The sequence below is a fragment of the Boleophthalmus pectinirostris genome, unplaced genomic scaffold (genome assembly GCF_026225935.1).
Source record: "Boleophthalmus pectinirostris isolate CB_2022bp ecotype Guang Dong unplaced genomic scaffold, ASM2622593v1 HiC_scaffold_6, whole genome shotgun sequence".
NCBI classification, from domain to species: domain Eukaryota; kingdom Metazoa; phylum Chordata; class Actinopteri; order Gobiiformes; family Gobiidae; genus Boleophthalmus; species Boleophthalmus pectinirostris.
The window spans coordinates 9487712-9508149 of NW_026571447.1; the positions used below are offsets into that span (position 1 = coordinate 9487712).

Consider the following 20438-nt stretch of genomic DNA (forward strand, 5'->3'; position numbering starts at 1 on the left):
GTTTCTGTTGGTCAAAAATACAATAATTTCTTCTGTGAATAGTGGCAACTTTCCACTGATCTGACTTGTAATGTAGCGTAGTGCTGTAACCTGCTAGTCTCCCCCGTGATACATCGGTTTAATATATACACCTGAACCTTCTGGGCAAAGCAATAACACTTCCATTTAGACAAACAGTTCAGGCCTTACACTAGAAAAGTTACTGAGCGCACCTTTAAGTGTGGCAACCAGCAACGAAGTTAATGCAAACAAAGAAGAAAAATTATGCAACTTTTTTTTTTTTATTACGATTTAAGACTAAACCATCAAACAGCATCAAAAGTAACAATGTGTCCGTGGAAACAAACAGGAGACAGCTCTCCTCCAGGCCAAGTACGAGTCAGGTTTGTGGAGATGCAAGCTCACTCTCAGAAAGGAGTCAGAGCGTTTGTCCTCTGATCACCATGAGTTTGGTGGTTCAAATCTCGCTCTCAACATAAACATCATCGGTTGAGCGGTCAAATCCACCGACCCACAGGTTGGCTGGTTTGATTCCAGCTCCCACTCGTTAAAGCTGACATTGTGTCCTTGGGCAAGACACTTAACCTACCTGGCCCCCAGTGTCTGCGTACACTGGTGTATGAGTGTGTGTGAATAGGTGAGTGGTTTCTTGTTGTAAAGAGCTTTGAGTGCTTTGAAGGTGGGCCCGGTCAAGCAGAAGTAAACAGCAAGGCCAAAAATTCAAGTTAATGCATCTGATATAAAAATGTATTGAACAGATACATATGTACTCTAGTTTATGAAACTGTTTACCTTTTTTCTGTACCATTTTTGGTTCTAAAGTTCCATATGTTTTAAACAGACCATGTATGAAACATGGAACAAAAATTATTTCCCAAATTTCAAAGACCTGCAAATCATGTCAATAAATGGATGTATTTCATCATATCTTGTGTTATTCCATCTTTGAACTGTTGATGAAGGTACATGATTTTTCCAAAAAAATTTATTTAAAATGATAAAAATTAGCTTAGAAGGACTGACATATTTTATAGAAATAGTTCAATTTCATTTTGAAGTAATATTAAAGTATTTGGAAGAAAAAAGCGACAAATTATGTAAAATCCTGCACCTTCTACTTGTTTGCACAATTTTCCCTCCGTTACTTTTCCCTCCGTTACCATGACCTTTCTTAATAAAAAATCTCATTACTCAAAAAGTAAGAGGTTTTTTCAACCTAATCTTGTACCATATGGTAGAAAACTATATGAAGCAAATATTCAAACCAGTTTGTTAAGGATATGTAAGTGAGAACCAAGAGTTATCACTGTTTGTATTTATTGCCCAAAAAGTGCTGCATATTTCATTCCCTCCGTTACTGACATGAGTTTTTAAATTTTTTGTCAACAACTTGAAAGAATATCACAGGTTTAACTTGACCCTGTTGGAGTGTAACTCTTTCCTACATTCTGATACTTTACTTATGTCAATAGTCCCTCTAGTTTCTGAATAAGAGACATTTGAATGTAAAAAATCTGCCCCTGTTTCCCTCCGTTACCACTTGACCCGACCCAGGTGTAAAAGCATTATATAAAAATGTGACCATTTACCATTTAAATAATTCAGTGCAGTACAAAAAAAAACACTTATTTCTGGCCTAAAAGTTGCATACTGTAGCTTTAAATCTGCCCTATGTGTTTCCATCTTCCTATGCACGAAATACAATACATATATTCGAGGTCACACAGGGACAGTCTCCATCCATATATTGGTCATAGCAGCATTTCAGCACAGACGCTAATCTGTAATGAGCCAATCCTCCCCACAAAGACGCTGTGTTGACATTTCACAATACCTCTCCATTCTTCAATTCTCTCTCTCTTTCTCTCTCTTTCTTCCTCTTTCTCTTTCTTCTTTTCTGTTTGTGTATTTACATTGTGCGCTCTAATCCAAGTCAATCCGAACCCTGGAGGATGCCATTTGGAGAGGGAGGCGGATTCGGGCGGATCCTCTGGTTTGTTCGCAAGTGAGGGGGAGGTGGTGCTAGGGTGTGAGCGAGAGAGCGAGCGAGCGGAGGACAGGATGTGAGGAGGGAAGAGAGAGAAAGAGGAGAAGGGTGATGCTAAGGTGTGAAGGGAGGAGAGGACGTTAGGAAGGAGGGAATAGAGTAGAAGAGAGTGAGATAGTGTGAGGAGGAAAGAGAGAGAAGGGGAGAGTAGGGTGTGGAGGAGACAGGGAGAGAGATGGAGAGGTGGTGCTAGGGTGTGAACGAGCGAGCGAGCGGAGGACAGGATGTGAGGAGGGAGGGAAAAGAGCAAAGGGGAGAGAGAGAGGGGTGGTGTGAGGAGAAGAGAGAGAGGGGAGAAGAGAGGGAGTGTGTGGTGTGACGAGGAGAGAGAGAGAGAGAGAGTGGGGGAGGTGATGCTAAGGTGTGAATGGAGGAAAGGATGAGAGGAGGGAGAGAAAAGAGCAGAGGAGAGAGAGAGATGGAGAGAGGAGAAGAGAAAGGGGGAGGAGAGAGAGTGGGGTGTGGAGGAGATGGAGAGAGATGGGGTGTGTGCTAAGGTGTGAACGGAACAGAGAACATATGGGGTGAGGAGGAGAGAGAGAGTGGGGTGAAGAGGAGATGGAGAGAGAGAGAGAGAGGGGTGTGTTCTAAGGTGTGAACGGAACAGAGGAGGGTGAGGAAGAGAAAGAAAAAGGGTAAGAGAGGAGGGAGAGATGCACTAGGGTGTGAACATGCAAGCGGAGGAGAGGACGTGAGGAAGGAAGGGAAAGAGCAGAGAGAGTGGTGCGAGGAAGAGGAAAGAGAGAGGGGGGTGCTGTCTAAGGTGTGAGCGAGCGGAGGAGATGTGAGGAAGGAAAAGAGCAGGGGAGAGAGAGAAAGAAGGGGAGAAGTGAGAGTTGTGCTAGGGTGTGAACAGGTGGAGGAGAATATGAGAGGAGAGCGGGAAAAAGTGGTGTGAGGATGAGAGAGGAGAGAGAGGATGTGAGAGGGGTGGGGTAAGGTGGAGAAGAGCGTGGGGGGAGAGTTGTGCTAGGGTGTGAACGAGCAGAGGGGAGGACATGGGGAGGGAAGGAAAAGAGCTGAGGAGCGAGGGAGTGGTGTGAGGAAAAGAGAGCAGAGAGAAAGAGGAGGAGAGAAGAGATGAGGAGGAGAGAGCGGAACGAGAAGACGGAGAGCGAATGGTGTGAAGAGGAGAGGGAAAGGATGCCATCTAAGGTGTGAGCGGGTGGAGGGGATGACATGAGGAGGGAAGGAAAAGAGCAGAGGAAAGAGGGGTGGTGTGAGGATGAAAAGAGAGAGAAGGGGAGAAGAAAAGAGAGCTGTGCTAGGGTGTGAACGAGTGGAGGAGAGGACATGAGGAGGGAAGGAAAAGAGCAGAGGAGAGAGAAAGAGTGGTGTAAGGATGGAGAGAGAGAGAAGGGAGAGCTGTGCTAGGGTGTGAACGAGCGGAGGAGAGGACATGAGAAGGGAAGGAAAAGAGCAGAGGAGAGAGAAAGACTGGTGAAACTATGTAGAGAGAAAGAGAGAGAGACAAGGGGAGAAGGGAGAGCTGTGCTAGGGTGTGAACAAGCGAAGGAGAGGACATGAAGAGGGAAGGAAAAGAGCAGAGGAAAGAGGAGTGGTGTAAGGATGAAAAGAGAGAGAAGGGGAGAAGAAAAGAGAGCTGTGCTAGGGTGTGAACGATGGGAGGAGAGGACATGAGGAGGGAAGGAAAACAACAGAGGAGAGAGAAAGAGAAGAGAAAGGATGGGGAGAAAGACAAGGGAAGAAGAGAGAGCTGCACTAGGGTGTGAACAAGCAGAGGAGAGAACACGAGGGAAGGAAAAGAGTAGAGGAGAGAGAAAGAGCTGTGCGAGGAGGAGAGAGAGAAGAGAGTGCAGAAAAAGAGTGATGAAGAGAGAGGGTGAAGAGGAGGGAAAGAAAGGAGAGAGTAGTCTGAGGAGGAGAGAGCAGAGAGAAAGTGATGAGGGTGGAAAAGAGATGAAGAGAGGAAGAAATGTGTCTTTTTTTGTTTTTTAAATGGCAGTCTTAAATATTCTGTATTGTTTATTGAAAAATGTTGGGAAAAAAATTATTTGTTTTTCATTTTATTTCTTTATTTTTTTTCATATTACCCAACCCTACTATGAGAAAATCAAAGGCCTGGAAAATAAACATATATTTGTGCTGAGAAGTCCAACAAAAATAGTAAACTAAATAGAGATTGATGAAGTTTGACTGCTGTGCAAAGTGGCTGTGGCAGTGAGCAGAGAAGAAGCTGAAAGAGGGGCGTGTTTCTAGAAACCGTCTCATAACTCACCACATCTCAGACCGCTGATGTTTAATTTTCTTTAGTCAAATTAATCCCAACTCTCCCAGCAGCCGAGCCGGAGATCAAACCCGGGACTGCGCTCTGATCAAGGCTGGAGGAGACGAGCTAAGAGAGGAGGAAGGGCTCTTAGCTCACCGTATACAGCACATTTAGAAATAAAGTATAACACTGAAGAAGCAAAGGAGAACAGATTTATTTCAGATCAAGGGAGTATGTAGACATGTTAAAATCAAATATCATTTTTAACAATTCTAATGCTGTTTTATCCTCAATTACTAAAACATTGGACATGATGATATTAATTTAGTATTTTAGTTCTCAAGTTGATTATCCAATTAGAAAGCAGAATGAGCCTCACATGAGTCTCACATTTGGGTTGCCAGTTTCAACGGTGAAATCCAGTTGGTTTAAAATGTCTCTCTCTGATCTGAATGGTCACTACCTAAAGCCCAGGACCTGCATCCAGTCATGACTCAGTACTAGTGCAGCCTCTGCAGCTCAGGGAGGGAATTCTGGAGGTTCTGAGCTTTCACGTGAGGCTTGTCTATATACTGAGAATGAGAAAAAACTGTGTGTCCTCTATCTGCAGATTAAGGCACCATGGTGACCTAGCTCAGTTGTGATCAGTCAAAAGGTTTAGAACACTATTATTTTTCCAGTTATTTATTGTAATTCAAGTTGTGCAAGTCCAATGAAGAGCTTGAAATGCTACAAAGGTAAGAAGTGAACAGTGGTTAAAAAAGATAAAAGATACAAAACACAAGTCCAAGCTCTGCCAAAACTACCTCAGGAAAAAAGAACAAGATGTTAAGCTTGAAAACATGGTCTCCAGACTTAAACTCCATCGAGCTGGTTTTGGGATGAACTGGACAGAGTGAAAACCAAGCAACTTACAAGTGCCACACATTTATGAGAACTTCTGCAACAGACTTGAAGAATTTTATTTTTTTTGTAAAAAGAATGAGCCATGAGTGCGTTCAGCTCTTATATCTGCCAAAAATGGACACTTTGATGAATCAAAAGTTCAGAATATGTTTTGGTCGAGAGTAAACAGCAAAATGGCAATACTGGCTTGTCAAAGCATGATCCCGTCAGATCTCAGAAACTAAGCAGGGCTGGGCCTGGTTAATACTTGGATGGGAGACCTCTGGGAATATTAGGTGCCACAGTGGGGTAGCAGTCGCAAAAACTGTTGTTGTGTCCTTAGGCAAGACACTTCTCCCACATTGCCTAGTATGAAAGTGGTGTGTGCGTGAGTGATGGTGGTGGTCGGAGGGGCCGATGGCACAGATTGGCAGCCTCGCTTCCGTCAGTCTGCCCCAAGGCAGCTGTGACTACAGTAGTAGCTTATCACCACTGAGTGTTGAGTGAATGAATAATGAACTGTAAAGAGCTTTGGGTATCTTGAAAGGTGCTATATAAATGCAATGATTAATTAATGATTAATTAATAAAAAAAATTGAAAAAGTGTGTTCCAAAACTATATTGGTTCCCGTATCTGCCAATACTGATCTATTTTTGTTGATATCAGCATCCGATTTGTCTTTTAAAACAGGCTCATGACTAAAAGAGTTAATGGTTGTATGTTTACACAATCATGTAAGTTCATTTGTAGGGATAGGTCGAGACAAAATTTCCATAAGACGAGACGAGATACGAGATTGGGTCCACAAGAACGAGGCAAAATGAGATTTTAACATAATTCCTAATATACTGTATACATTTCACGGTTCAGTTTCCAATTTAGGTCTCACAATTTTGTTATTTATTTCATTTCATAGTTTTGTTTCCTTTCTAGTACTGCTTTTTGAAACTGTAAGAGACGTAACTCACCAACACGTAACCCTTTTGTCCAATCTAAATGTAAACACATGGGAAAAAATCTCATGAGATAAATGTTCTTTTGTGTGGACGATCTTGTGGCAGTTTTGTCTTGTACCGTCTCTATTAGGGATGTAACAATAACCAAAATATCGTGATATTGTATCGTCAAAGTTCTCACAATAATATCATGGATCATCACAACATATCGAATTGCAAGTGTCTTTGCTTAAATTAAGAGCTATGGTGCAAAAATAGCTAAAAAAAAAGACAGAGGGAACTACATAGACCATGATCCTTTGCTCCATTTCAGTGTAAACTACAAGAGGAAATCACAATTCTAAGCACTTTTAAGTCTTAGTCCTTTGGATTAAGTCTTGTCAAGGCATTTTAAGAGAGCGAGGTTTGGATATTGTTACATCCCTAATTGTGACCGTGAGCTTTCCCATGATATTGCAATAAATATCGTACCGTGAGATGTATATCGTGACAATATCGTATCATGAGACTTGGATATCGTTACACCCCTAATCTCTATTCATTTGTGATCTTTACTTCAACTTTGCAGACTTTATTATGGATTTGAAAAGCTAAATATCAGTATCCGCAAATGTCGGTTATAGACACAGCAGCAGGCCAAATATTGGAAATTGGTATCGGCTGAAAAAAAATAAAAGAAAGAAGAAAGAAAAAGAAATAAATTTTAAAAATCCATATGGCTTATTGTGATTGCAGTATCTTTGTTAAAACAGTACGAGTGCAGGCCTTTTGTTGTTGTTTTTTGCACTTTCTTGATGTATCTTGTCCCTCCCTGTGTCCCGTAGGTGACGTTCACGAAGCGGAAGTTCGGCCTGATGAAGAAGGCGTACGAGCTGAGCGTGCTGTGCGACTGCGAGATCGCCCTCATCATCTTCAACCACTCCAATAAGCTGTTCCAATACGCCAGCACAGACATGGACAAAGTTCTGCTCAAGTACACAGAGTACAACGAACCGCACGAGAGCCGCACCAATGCAGACATCATCGAGGTAAACAACAGGGGGCGCACACACATACCTAACCTACATATGTAATAATAAATAATAATAATCTATCAGTTTTACACTCAAAGACACAGGGCATTATTCATTCATACTAGTATCCATATATGAAGGATAAAATTAAAAACAAGACTTTAAAGCGGCAGTTCAGAATTTTGGACATAGGACTTCATTTCCTAGTGAGCCAGAGTGTTGGAGATGTGCGGAGACACTTTTTTAAATATTCCATCCAGTCCTTGTATTTGCAGAGGTCACTGGTGCTAGGCTAGTGCATGTCAATGGCCATAGTTAGCCTGCCACTAAAAACAGTCTTACCCACTCCACAAAACACCCGAAGCAAATCTATTATTACACCAGACTGTCGATGTGAATGTATGTGTTGGTAGAATAATGTTTGAAATAAAACTAACCTTGCATCACATGAATCGTCGCATGTTGAGGGACTATTTTCTCATATATCAGTCCGCCGCTGCCAAGCTTTCTATCAGGAAGTACAACATGCTGCTGCTGCTCAAACATAACTTCTTCAAATGCAAGATCACATCGACAGTCTGGTGTTAGAATTGTTTTGCTTCAGGTGTTTTGTGGAGTGGGTAAGACTGTTTTTAGTGGCAGGCTAACTATGGCCATTGACATGCACTAGCCTAGCACCAGCGACCTCTGCAAATACAAGGACTGGATGGAACATTTTAAAAAGTGTCTCCACACATCTCCAACACTCTGGCTCACTAAGAAATTAAGTCCTATGTCCAAAATTCTGGACTGTCCCTTTAACACAACATACATATTTGCTTTTCATAATTAGTTTGTTAATTTTAAAAAGTCACAACAATTTCTAAATATTTAAATTTCTTTTTTTTTTTTATCCAATAGTGTTAAGAAATCAATATTGACAGTAAAGTTGAAGCTCACTTAAAGGAACTGTATGTAGTCTCCACTTACAACTGAACCTTGGTTGCGAGTGTCTTAACTTGCAGATAGAGGCCTCATAGAAGTTTTTCTTAGAACCTTCAGAATTCCCTCCCTGTGCTGCAGAGGTTGCACTAGCACTAAGCAATGACTGACTGCAGATGCTGGGGTTTAGAAAGTGACAATTCAGATCAGAGAGAGGGATTTTAGGGTTAAACCAACTGGATTTCTGCATTGAAACTGGCAAACCAAATCAAAGTCACATGAGGCTCATTCTGCTTTCTAATTGGATAATCGTCTTAAGGAGCAAAACACCAAATTCTAACATAAATCAATGGGACATGTCCAAAGTAAAGAGTAAAAGCTATTTGATTAGAACATGTTTACCTCGTATCTGGGAACACACATGCAGTAGGCCAAGTTTATGAAATATAGAATAAAAATATTAGTTACGTACAGTCCTTTAAACAGCAAATGTTGAAAAAGGTCAGTCTGTTGTTTTTCTTTGACCTAGAAAACTTTTGGAAAGATTACAAAGTTTAGTTAAGTCAATTACATTTTCACTGAGAAACATCCTTCACGGACTTTAAGTTTTGACATTTGCACACAGCGCTCCCTCCATAAAGCCAATAATGACGTCAACACCAGGGCTATACATCATAGAAATGTATTTGAATGCATAAAAATAGTTAACATATTAGATTAATTGTCAGTATTTCCTGAAGTGTTGCCTGTAATGTTTATACTCCCCACTGTGCGTGCCATGCTTAAATGAGCCCAGTGGGATCATTAGGGCCCATTTACACTAATCTAATGTGGTCCTCTCCAGACTCATTCAGACTAAATGAAGTCAGGCCAGTCTGGAGAGGCTAGCACACAAATGAATACGTACGCTTTATATTTAGCTCATGCACACTTACTTTTATGTTTTGTTGTTATGTTTTGTACTTTCAGATATTGGAAAAGTAGGAAAATGTACCTTGTGTACCAAAGTAATGATCTCTCTAATGTTCTTTCTCTCACCACTTCAGTCATATTAGTGCATTTCATATTTGTATAAGTTCTACAATAGCAGATGTAGTTGTACTCTTTTTGAACTTAAAAAAAAATGTCTCAGAGTATATACCATGACTCCTACTTGAGTAATATTATGTTGGTAACACTTTATTTTAGGGTACACTTATTAACATCTTACTACCTGCCAATCAGCATAGTAGATGGTTTATTTGTCATTAATTCATATTTAGTCAGCCATTATTAATGTCTAATTCCCCATAAGCTTATTCTGCTATTATTTAGACATTTACAAACACTTATCCATTAATACACTCCTTATTACTGCTTATTAATATGATACTAAGCAATTTTTGTCCATGAATAATGATCCCAATAAGCTTTTGGTAATAAGCGTGTTGTTAAGGACTAGTACCACAATAAATGTACTGTAAATTCTGGACTATAAGCCGCTACTTTTTTCTCACACTTTGAACCCTGCGGCTAATAAAACGATGCAGCGAGTATATGGACGGATTCTTTGTTTGGCACATTGTCTATTCATATATACGCTCTATGGTTTGGTAACACAGAGGATAAACGCAGCCCGAGTGCAGAAAACGCCGCTGTCTGTGCGAGTAACACTAGGGTTAACAGCGCTCTCAAATGCCCTGCCACCATGTGATCAAATACGTTATGATGCTAAATGAACATTAGTGAGGGGGATACAGTCTTACCCGTGTGCGTAAGAAACGTCTCCAACTTCAGTAGCCGGACGTCCACTCATACCTGACTGACAGAACTAGCCCCGCTCCCAAGAGTCTGAAATCTGCTGAAATCCTACAAGACACTGACATGATACAGACAGGACAGAGGCTCTTTCTACAGGAGACATGCGCGGGGAGAGACGGGGGTGATCCGCCGAGGAAGATGCTCATTTGATTGTGTCATGCACACACCCTCCTCATGGAAAACATACAAAGAAATGCATGTGAGCTCGGCATCAACGAGTCGATGGTAAGATTTTGGCGACGGCAGCATGACGAACTGACTCAATGCAAAAAAGATGACAAAACCTTTCAGAGGCGATAAAAGCAGACGGACCGAACTTGAAAACTTTCTTGAAGACGTGGACACCTGTAGTTTATATTCAGGTGCAGCCTATGTATGTACAATTTCAAAATTTTGTTAAAATGTAGTTAATGCAGCTGAGATTCAAGTGCTCTCAATAGTCCGGAATTTACGGTAGTTTTGACTTATTTGCACTTAATACATTTTGCTTACTCTTGTGTAATAAAACACTCTCTATTAGGTGTTAATAGAGTCCAACTAGCAATTAATTAAGTCATTAAGCTCTGCATATTTTCCCCAATCTAAAGCGATATTTTGATCGGTAGAAAATGATGAGTTTGACACAAATTAAAATGAAATATGGTTTCTTTTCTAAAGTGGGCTCATTTTCACACTTAATTCATGTATTGTGACATGCATTTTAATAGTTCATATATAAATAGGTAGTCGTACAAAACAATTCATGGACAAAAATGGCCTAGTATCATAGTAAGAAGCAGTAATAAAAGTGTATTAATAGAAAAGTGTTTATAAATGTCTAACTAATAGCAGAATAAGCTCATGGGGAATTAGACATTAATAAGAGCTGAATAAATACTAATTAATGAGAAATTAACTCTCTACAACTATGCTAATTAACAGGTAGTTAGATGTTATTGAGTGTACCCTAAAATAAAGTGTTACCATGTTGTTTTTATTGAGTATTGAGTAAAAGTTTTGGTTCCTCCTCCCACTGTGAGTGAGCATAAAAATAACAAAAACTCTTGACAATATGAAATGATTTGAACGTTCAGATATTATTTAGTTTGTCTCATTTTTGTGTCTATCCTTTGAAAGCACCAGAGTCTGTGCATTATTTAACGTTTTGTCCTTCCAATGTCATTAATTTTTTATTATAAACCAGATGTTACTTCCCAAGACTTACTCTTTATGCTACTTTTACTTGAGTAGTAGTTTTCCCGAATACTTTTTTTTTTTTTAACTTTTCTTGGCACTCCTAGTGAGGTAATATTATTTTGAAGTAACATTACTCTTACGTGAGTACAATTTTGGCCACTCCACCTCAGTAAAATAGTGTAAAATTAACATAATGAACCTCTACAGAGCTCCATGTTGTGCCACATCAGAACTGTCAGTTAGCCGAATGTTAAACCGATAGAGATTTTAAAATACTAAATACAAAAAAAGTGTGATACGTGTATTTACCAGTCGTGGCCCAGCAGCTTATCGAGGTTTTCAAGTGTTCGATCCTGAGATTTAAGAATTTACTCAAAGCAGGGACCAATTTCCGAGTCATTTACATATGCTGAAAACTAGAGCATTTGCAGTTGTCCTAGATCCAGGGTTACTGCAGAGGTTACTAAGTACATTCAGCTGTTGTGATCCTGTACTGCCTCTCTCGCTCTCTCTGCCCCTCCCCCCTCGCTCAGTCTCTCTTTCTCCCTTTTTACATCTCTTTCTCACTCTCACTCACTTTCTCTCTCCATCTTCACTCTCTCTTTCTCTCTCTTTTCCTCTCACTCCCTTTTTCTCTCCACCTTACTCCCTTTCTCTCCCTCTCTCCCTTTCTCTCTTTCTCCCTCTCACTCCTTTTCTCTCTCCGTCTTACTCCCTTTCTCTCTCTCTTTCTACCTCTCAATCCCTTTCTCTCTCCGTCTTACTCCCTTTCTCTCTCTCTTTCTCCCTCTGAATCCCTCTCACTCCCTTTCTCTCTTCATCTCTCTCTTTCACTCCCTTCCTTTCTCCGTCTTACATCTCTCTTTTTCTCCCTTTCTCTCTCTCCCTTTCTCCCTGTCACTTTCTTTCTCTCTCTCTCTTTGTCCCTTTGTCTCTCTTTCTCCCTCTCACTTCCCTTTTCTCTCCATCTTACTCCCTTTCTCTCTCTTAGTCCCTCTCACTCCCTCTCTCTCTCCATTTTAATCCCGCTCTCTCTCCCTCGCTCCCTCTCACTCCCTTTTTCTCTCCATCTTACTCCCTTTTTCTCTCTCTTTCTCCCTCTCTCTCTCCAGCTTTCTCCCTTTGTCTTTCTTTCTCTCTCTCTGTCCCTTTCTCTTCATCTTTCTCCCTTTCACTTCCTTTCTCTCCATCTTTCTCCATTTCTCTCTCTCTCTTTCACCCTCTCACTCCTTTTCTCTCCATCTTACTCCCTTCTCTCTCTCAATTAACCCGCCACCCACCTTCTCTCACTGTCTCTCTCTCTCTCTCCCCTCCCCTCGGCTAAAGACTCTTCACAATTCGCTTTACCGACCTTCTCTCTCTCCCCCTCTCTCTATTTTCCTCTCTTCTCTCTCTCACTTTTCTTTCTCTCCTCTCTCCTCTTCCCTCTCTCTTCCTAAAGACTCTTCAGTTCGCTTTACCGACCTTCACCCTCTCTCTCTCTTCTCTCACTTGTCTCTCTTCCCCTCGCTCTCCTCCCCTCAGCTTAAGGCTCTTTTGCGGTTCGCTTTGTGCCCCTCATCCCTCTCTCTCTCCCTCTTTCTCACTAAACTAAACACGCTCTCTCTTCTCTCTCCTCTCTCCCTCCTCCCCTCCGCTAAAGGCTCTTTCACAGTACGCTTTGCTGACCCCTCTCTCCATAATGGCCCTTTCTCTTTCTTTCTCTCTCTCCGTCTCTCCGTCTCTCATGAATTGAACAGGAGCTGCTTGGATGTGTCCTGCTCTGTGCCTATAGAGCACTTTCACACCGCGCATTACACTGCATATGGGCTTATGGCTGCTCGAGCTCGCCTCTGTTATGGCCCTATATATGATTCACTCATCGCCGAGGAGGGGTCAGGAACGGTCAACCACAAAATGGAGCTCCTCTGACCACAGACGCCAAAGCAGCAGGGCCGTTTTACCGGTTCGAGCTCAACTGTTCCCACCGACATCTATAAGTTTCAATTAGGCTTCGTACGACTTTAAAGGACACGTATTACGCAAATTTGACTTTTTTTTTGAGCGTTTGACTGCGATATAATGTTGTCCCCTCGTCAAAAACATACCTGGAGTTGTGCAGAAAGAACAAAAATGTGCTGTAGGTGTAGGAGCTGGTAGAGGGTGCTCTTGGAAAAAGGATCAAAACTTAAACACAACGGATTCCAGGCACTCCAAAAAAAGTAAAAAAAAGTTAAAAAATTGCACGAGGAAAAATATAGTTAAAATGTCTTTATTTGAATGGCCAAAGCCAACATGTACCTGGAGTTGTATTTTGCCTCATTCACGTTTGTTTCGTTATTCCAACAATCCAAATGTGTCTTTTTCGAGCACGCAAAAATGCTTTGTTTGAATTTTGCCCGGATTGTTGCGTCATAGGTAAAAATCTGGACCTCTCCTACGCAGTTTTTAAGACAATAACCCCTCTTCGGACTCTTTCTGCACTCAAATTGTGTTAGTAAAAATACTGGCATCGCATTCATTTGTTTATTTTCTGATGGTAGAGGGAGTTTCATCGCTAGGCTACACGAATACACTTGTTTCTAATTAGTTGTTTAAGTAATTTGAAACAAGTGTAGTTTATAAAGTGGGTTTTCCAAATACAGATATTTTTTTAAATTAGAAAATGTGAAATACTTATCTCAAGGTGACCAAAAGTGTGTTTAAAAGAGAGTTAAAGTCAGTGGATACATACAAGTTTACAGTTTTACCAAGCATCTGTAGCTGTTTTTCCAGACGAGTAACTAGAGATGCAACGATACACAATACTAGTATCGAATATCAGCGCTGAATCCAGAAATTGGGATCAACGGTTGGGCCTTTGATTGGATTTAATGAGACTATTTGCTGACTGATATAGCCCTCAATGTCTCTTAGGCTACATTCAGACTGAAGTGACCCAAATCCGATTTTTTTGCCTCTATGCGACCTGTATCTGATCTTTTAATGACAGTGGGAGTGACACAGATCTGATTTTTTCAAATGCGACCCAGGACACTTGGATATGTGCTCCTAAAACCGATACATATCCGATCTTTTGACATGCGACTTCAGTCTGAACAGCCAGGTCATCCCACCTGCACGACATAAATGTACATAAACGTTCTTCTCGTCAAACGAAAATTGTGTCTGAACTCCGTGTAGCAACGAAGCACATAGGATTCCCGCCACTCTTGGCTGTGACTCCACACCCACACGAATTTCTACAGACATTGCTGCCACTGCCCCACAAAACGCCTTGGCCAAAAACCTCATCCTTCTCCTTCTCCTTAAAAACAAATAAGCTGTACATGTTCTGGATCCGGTACGACAGCAACTTTAAAATCTCCAGGAGCTCAATGGTAGCGTCCATGTTTAGGCTACTTCAGTAAACACTGAGCACACTCACTGGGTGTGACGTCGTCGTGTCCTCCAATGTGAATGCGGGACACTTTTGAGGTGTTTAAAGTTCACTCTGGAGATCACATACAAGTCGCATTTAACTGTAAATAAGAACGACTTCGCAAAATAATCAGATTTCATAAAAAAAATCTGAATTGAGCATTAAGCCCTGCAGTTGTAGCCATAATATTTTAACTTTAATTCAAAGCTCTTCAACAGTTACACTGCAGGATAAGTACAGTATTTTCCGGGCTATTAGGTGCTCTGGATTATAAGACGCACTGTCATCAAATGGTCTATTTTCAAACTTTTTTCACAAATAAACCACACTGGACTTTAAACGAAACACAACAGTTGGATGGGTCAGTGGGACTTTGTTTGGCGCGTTCACGGTGACTCTGGGCTTTGTTCAGTTGTGGCGTGTAGGGAGGGTGCTGTCTGGGACCGCTGGATTGTTGGCGTGTTCGCGGTGACTCAGTTGTTCAGTTGTGTCTAGAAGTGGCACATCGCACTAGTTTTTTCGGTTTGTTCTTCCGTTCCGTTCCTCTTCCGTGTGGAGTGATGAGTGGCTGTGGGTGTTTTTCGCTGTGCGGTCGCTGTCTGCTCCGTGTGTGTTTGCGTGCGCTGCAGGTGGTGCGGCTTTGTAGTTTACTGAAGTCGTGTTGGGACACCTGAGTGGATTCCGTGTATAGGGCGCTCTGGATTGTGGGGCGTTTGTTAATGGGGTTGGAGAAAATACGGTAACAGTTACATAAAACAGTTTCAGTCCATACACTGGTATCGGTTAACAATAATAATATACATCGGTACATACTTAAAGCTATAGTATCGATATCGGTATCAGAACTGAAGAAGCTTGATAAGTACATCACTATAGTAAAACGCAAAACTAAACTCCTAACTTTAAATTAAAAACTAAAGCAAGTCTGAATTTTCAAAACTTATAGACCTAGACGCATCTTTATAAATCAAAACGATGCAAAAAATATATATATTTCCATACCAGTATTTACATGTGAATATTTTATCCCGCCTTATTATAAATGAGGCTCAAACACACTCATTATGTATAGCCACTAATGCAACCCAAGGAAAAAGCAATCACTGCTCCCATAATTCATGCAACGTGCCCCCGGCTGCACCTGCTATAGCTTCCACGCACCAACCCCTAGCTGCTATCTGCTTCTTTGATTTCCACTCTGAACTAATATCCCTCTCCATCCCCCGTGTAAAGACGAGACGCGCTGAACTCTGACCCCACATATGATAACTTTATTCCTCTTATCAAAAGTATGTGTATGGAATGCCCGGGGCGCCAGATATTGCTTGTTTCATCTCCGAACGCCCGGGGGTGTGAGCTGACCTCTTCGCGGATGCCGTTTTGCGAGGTAGCCGTCATTTTTCGACGTCTTCTCCGCCGCGATGAAAGTACAGTGAATCAATCGAAAACATATCAATCTAATGTTGCGCTGCCCGTCATCGGAGCGGTTGCGGTTGGGAGGGGGCGGCGGTGAGCCGGAGGTCAGAGGTCAGAGGAGAGAGAAGGTTTGTCTGGCGATCGACTAATAATAAATGTCTATAGCTCGCTTTGTAACTCTATTAGCAAAATATTGATGTGGCGTAGCAGTTTACCTCTCTAGTCTCAGCAAGAAAGTCCTGGGTTTGATTCTGGGGCGCCATGAGGTCGTTGTCTGTGGAGTTTGCATGTTCTCTTCATGTGTGTAGGTTTTGCGTGCTAAAAACCTGGACAATAGCCAGGACTCCCTTGAAAAAAAATTCCAATTCTCAGTGGAACTATCATGGTTTAATAAAGGTTAATAAATAAGAATAATGAATAAACTACTATACGAGAATCCATCTTGTAAATGCTGATCCGTTTCACTCCACAGAACTTTTGGTGTGGAGCAGAAATTGAACATTTTGCAGCAAAAACTTTTTCTAATTAATTACTAACAAGGTGGTAAGGGTAAAAAAAAAAAAAAGGTATAATGCTACCCATTTATTTAGCCAAAATCTGTATTATTTTATCAGAGCATGCTGATTGGCTGCTGTGATTGGCTAAAACTCTAATTATAGTTATAAAATATTTGTTTTGTTAATATTAGGGGTGCGTAAAAATATTGAAATATCGATATACCATATAGTTTAATGTGATGATACAGTGGCGATATTGTGGGCTGCTGTATCAATATCTTGCCAAGAGTATTTTTTGGTATATTTTACAAAATTATTTTGTTACAGCGCTGCAGTTTTGTTGCTTGTTTAGTGAAAGGAAACTCATTGATGCGACACGTTTGACATTTTCACTTTTTCATTATTAAAATGGCTGTGTTTAATATTAACATTGCACAAGAAGTGGTTTAACACAGACTTTTAGTATCACACAGGTTTTCCACGGTCATGGAAATCCTGGAAAAGCCATGAAAATTGAAAGAATCATTTTTCAAGCCTGGAGAAGTAATAAAAAAAAAAAAGTGTATATATCTTTCACGCAACTACAGTGTTCTGTTAAGTTCTCATTAGACTATTATGATTATTTCCAAACGTCTGCGCCTTTAGTTTAAAAAAGACGACAATAAATGCACTGAAAGTATTTTGAATGTTAGAAAACTATAATCCCAAACCAAACGGTGAATGAAGTGGGTTAACATTTCATATTTAGCCCTAAAAGTCTGATCAATTCTACAGGGTGCCATAAAGTCGTAGAAATTCACTTTAGGACATGAAAAAGTCATGTGAAAGTTCTGAAATATTGTCAGTGAAAAAGAGGGGAAACCCTGATCTAGCCTTTATTTTTTATTGAACTGTATCGAATCGATTTGAAATATATTGTATAGGAGGGTTTCAGTCACGTGATCACGATGATGCGCGAATTTCAGGTGGAGGGCAGGAAGTGAAGACAAACACGACAAACACGGCTCTGGAGAACACAGATATGGAGAAGAGTTCTTATTGTAAGGATTTAGAGCCAGTAGCGAGGCAAAAGTACGAGCAGTTAGTCAACAGATATACTGGGCGTGACCCTGATCTTATTGAAAATGAGAGAATTTTCAACCGAAGTAAAAGATTTGCCGACAATCGAGACAGAGGATATCACGAACTATTTAACTCTTCAGACATCGTTCTACACCAGACAACAGATGAAGGTGTACAAAAGTTTGGAGGCATATACGTTTTTTTGTGAGTGGATGGGTCCTCAACCTTGGTGCAAAACGCCTAAATGATGATTATCGTTTGGTCTTCGCCAGGGTGAGTGTTTCTCTTATTTTATGTGTATCGACTCTTATGGGAAAAACTGCAGTGTATCGACACTAACCTCTATCTGAACTATTTAATGTCAACAAACGTCATTAGCTGTTAGTCGTTAATGATTCGTTTATGTTTAGGTAAACCACAAAAAACAATTTAGCTTTGTAACAAACCTTTGAGGAAGTGTTCACTGCAGACACGAGCATTAGCGAATTCTGCTCCTCCCGACCGCAAACAGGTTTGTAATCCACTTTTTACAGTGTTGTTCTGTCGGCTTTTCCCATTTCTGACCTTTGTGGACGACTGTATTCAGTACTCTAAAAAAATCGCTTTTCCTTCTCTCGGTTAGAACGATTGGCACAGCCGTAAACTACACAACACATCGGCATTTTCCTCCAGTCAGTTCACTTCCTGCCCTCCATCTGATTTTGCGTGCTGACAAACGTAGCCCTGTGACGTCACGTGAAACCCACCTATTGAATCGTATAGAATCGTATGCTCACTGTATTGAGCTATGTATCGTGTCGTGGCTTATGTATCGAGGTATGTATCATATTGACAGCTTCTGAGTGATACGCAACCCTAGTTAATATGAACATCCTCCTCAATATTAAGTCTATAGAACACTATAACACAAACTAAATTCATCACCAGTCAGTCTGCGGGCACCACCTTCCTCCTCTCCTCGCCATCCTCCTCCTTGTCTCCTCTGCCTCTGCCTCTCTCGCCGCACGTCTCAGAGTGTTAGCGGTATACAGCCTTATTCAGCGGGGCCTATCTTCCAGCTGCAGATGGCCCTTAAGTGTATGCATGAGTATGTGTACATGGGGAGGGGTGGGGGGGTGAGGAGGGGGTGGAGGGGGGGCACTCTGGTCGGGCAGCTCCGGGCCACATCAACTCAGGCTCCACTACCCCCTGTTTGCACCACTTCTTTCTTTCGTTTTTTTTTTTTTTTTTTCTTTCAAGTGCTCCTCTACCTCTCTCTTTCTCTCTCTCTTTCTCTCTCTCTCTCTTACTTTACGTTTGCATGCCCGTGAAGTCGGAAGTGAAAGCCTCATACAATATTCAGGTCCGGTGAGCCCTGGCGCATGTTTCGCGGGCCGTGGTGCGTTCGTGCGACGGGCTCCGCGATAACGTACCGTACGCTAACAGGAGCTGGATGCGGCGTGTCCTCAGATGTCCCTGGTCAGTTGTCTCCCCGCGGACCCCCTTGTCTTGGCCGCAGTGGTCTGACCGATATCTGTCACTCAGTGGGAGGTTGTATGGTGAGCGGGGTATGAATGGGACTTGAGGGACTGGTAGTTGTGAGGAGTTCTAATAAAACTTTCATAATTGTTTTGTTTTATTTATGAAGTTGGTCCAATAGGTTGCGTTCATGACATTCAAGAATTTGATGTAATTTCAGATCGAGGGCAGAGGACTGTAGAAGGGACGCAACCAATCCAGCTTTTTCTGTTGTGATATCAGTGACGGCGTGACTTTAAGTGTCTGCGGATCCCCGATATCAACCGATACTAGGAGCAGAGATTGTACATTTATTTATCATTTAAAGTAAAAGTAAATCATTATTTTACTCCAGTTCATAGACCAAAATGAGATATTGACTAAACCAATATCTTATACATGAAAATTTTTCAATATTAGTGCCGATATCTGATACCAGTTTCATATCAGCACATCCATAGATTGTATAACTCCATGAAAGATTAACACATTTTCAAAGAACCATCCAAACTAAAAATCTACGTATTTTTGAACAACAGTATTTTTTGTAAATTTGCTTTAGTTGATTTGCTTCAAATAAAGACTAAACTAAAGTATCTTTTCTTGGTCTATCTGTCTATTTGATAACTAAATAAAAATGTATTTTTATTGAGAGCAAGCTAGCCACTCCATAGATCTGACCTATCTATAGCATGATTAGTAGTGTTATGTGCTTTTTTCTTTTGAATTCAATAAAGCAAAATGCCATACTATTGAACATTCAAGATGATAGGCAGAAGTGGGACCAAACTGTTGTTTTGCAAGTCTCAAGTAAGTCTCAAGTCTTTGACCTCAAATCCGAGTCAAGCCCCAAGTCAAAGACATGCAAGTCCAAGTTGAGTCTCGAGTTACTGGCCTGTAAGTCCAAGTCGTTTTCTTTGAGCTTCAAGTCCTTTCAAGTCTTTAGATTTTTGCAGTTGATATGATTTTTAAACTAAATTGTACTTGAATAGTCATGGTATATTTATAGTATTTAGTATTTATATAAGATTTGTAGAAATGCATTTTTTTTTTTTCAATTTAAACACCTTGATAAGATCTTAGTATCATCATTACAGTCAGAACAGAAAGAATTCAGATTTAAAAGTTGGGTTATTTTGTCATGTAGTCTGCCCTGGAATGGAAAGATCATGTTCTCTGGATTTCCCTCTCTTTTACTGTATTCTGCTGTATATTACTGTAGTACATTTGAGAATACCACATCACAGTATTTCAGTTCCATCCAAAGTACCAAACAGAGAAGTGGAAGGGACAGTTTGTTCCAGTTTGTTCCTTTAAAATTAAGCACCACATGTATCAACTGTAATGAGAAAAGTATTTTCTAGAAACACACACCGGTATTTTTCAGGAGAAGCATCAAGTCTTCTCAAGTCACAGTGCTCAAGTCCAAGTCGAGTCCCAAGTCTTAGTCCATTTTTATCAAGTCAAGTCTCAAGTCATAAAAATAGTGACTCAAGTCTGACTCGAGTCCAAGTCATGACTTGCAAGTCCCACTGGT

General features: G+C 40.9%; 1 protein-coding gene across 2 annotated transcripts in view; it reads left to right on the top strand.

The window, feature by feature from the left end:
- Positions 1–20438, top strand: part of mef2d (myocyte enhancer factor 2d) — a 270090-nt gene that overhangs the window by 143260 nt on the left and 106392 nt on the right. For both annotated transcript variants that reach the window (XM_055163740.1, XM_055163741.1), the window contains exon 4: positions 6944–7147. In XM_055163740.1, the coding sequence (XP_055019715.1) occupies positions 6944–7147 (204 nt within the window). The remainder of the gene's footprint in view (positions 1–6943; positions 7148–20438) is intronic.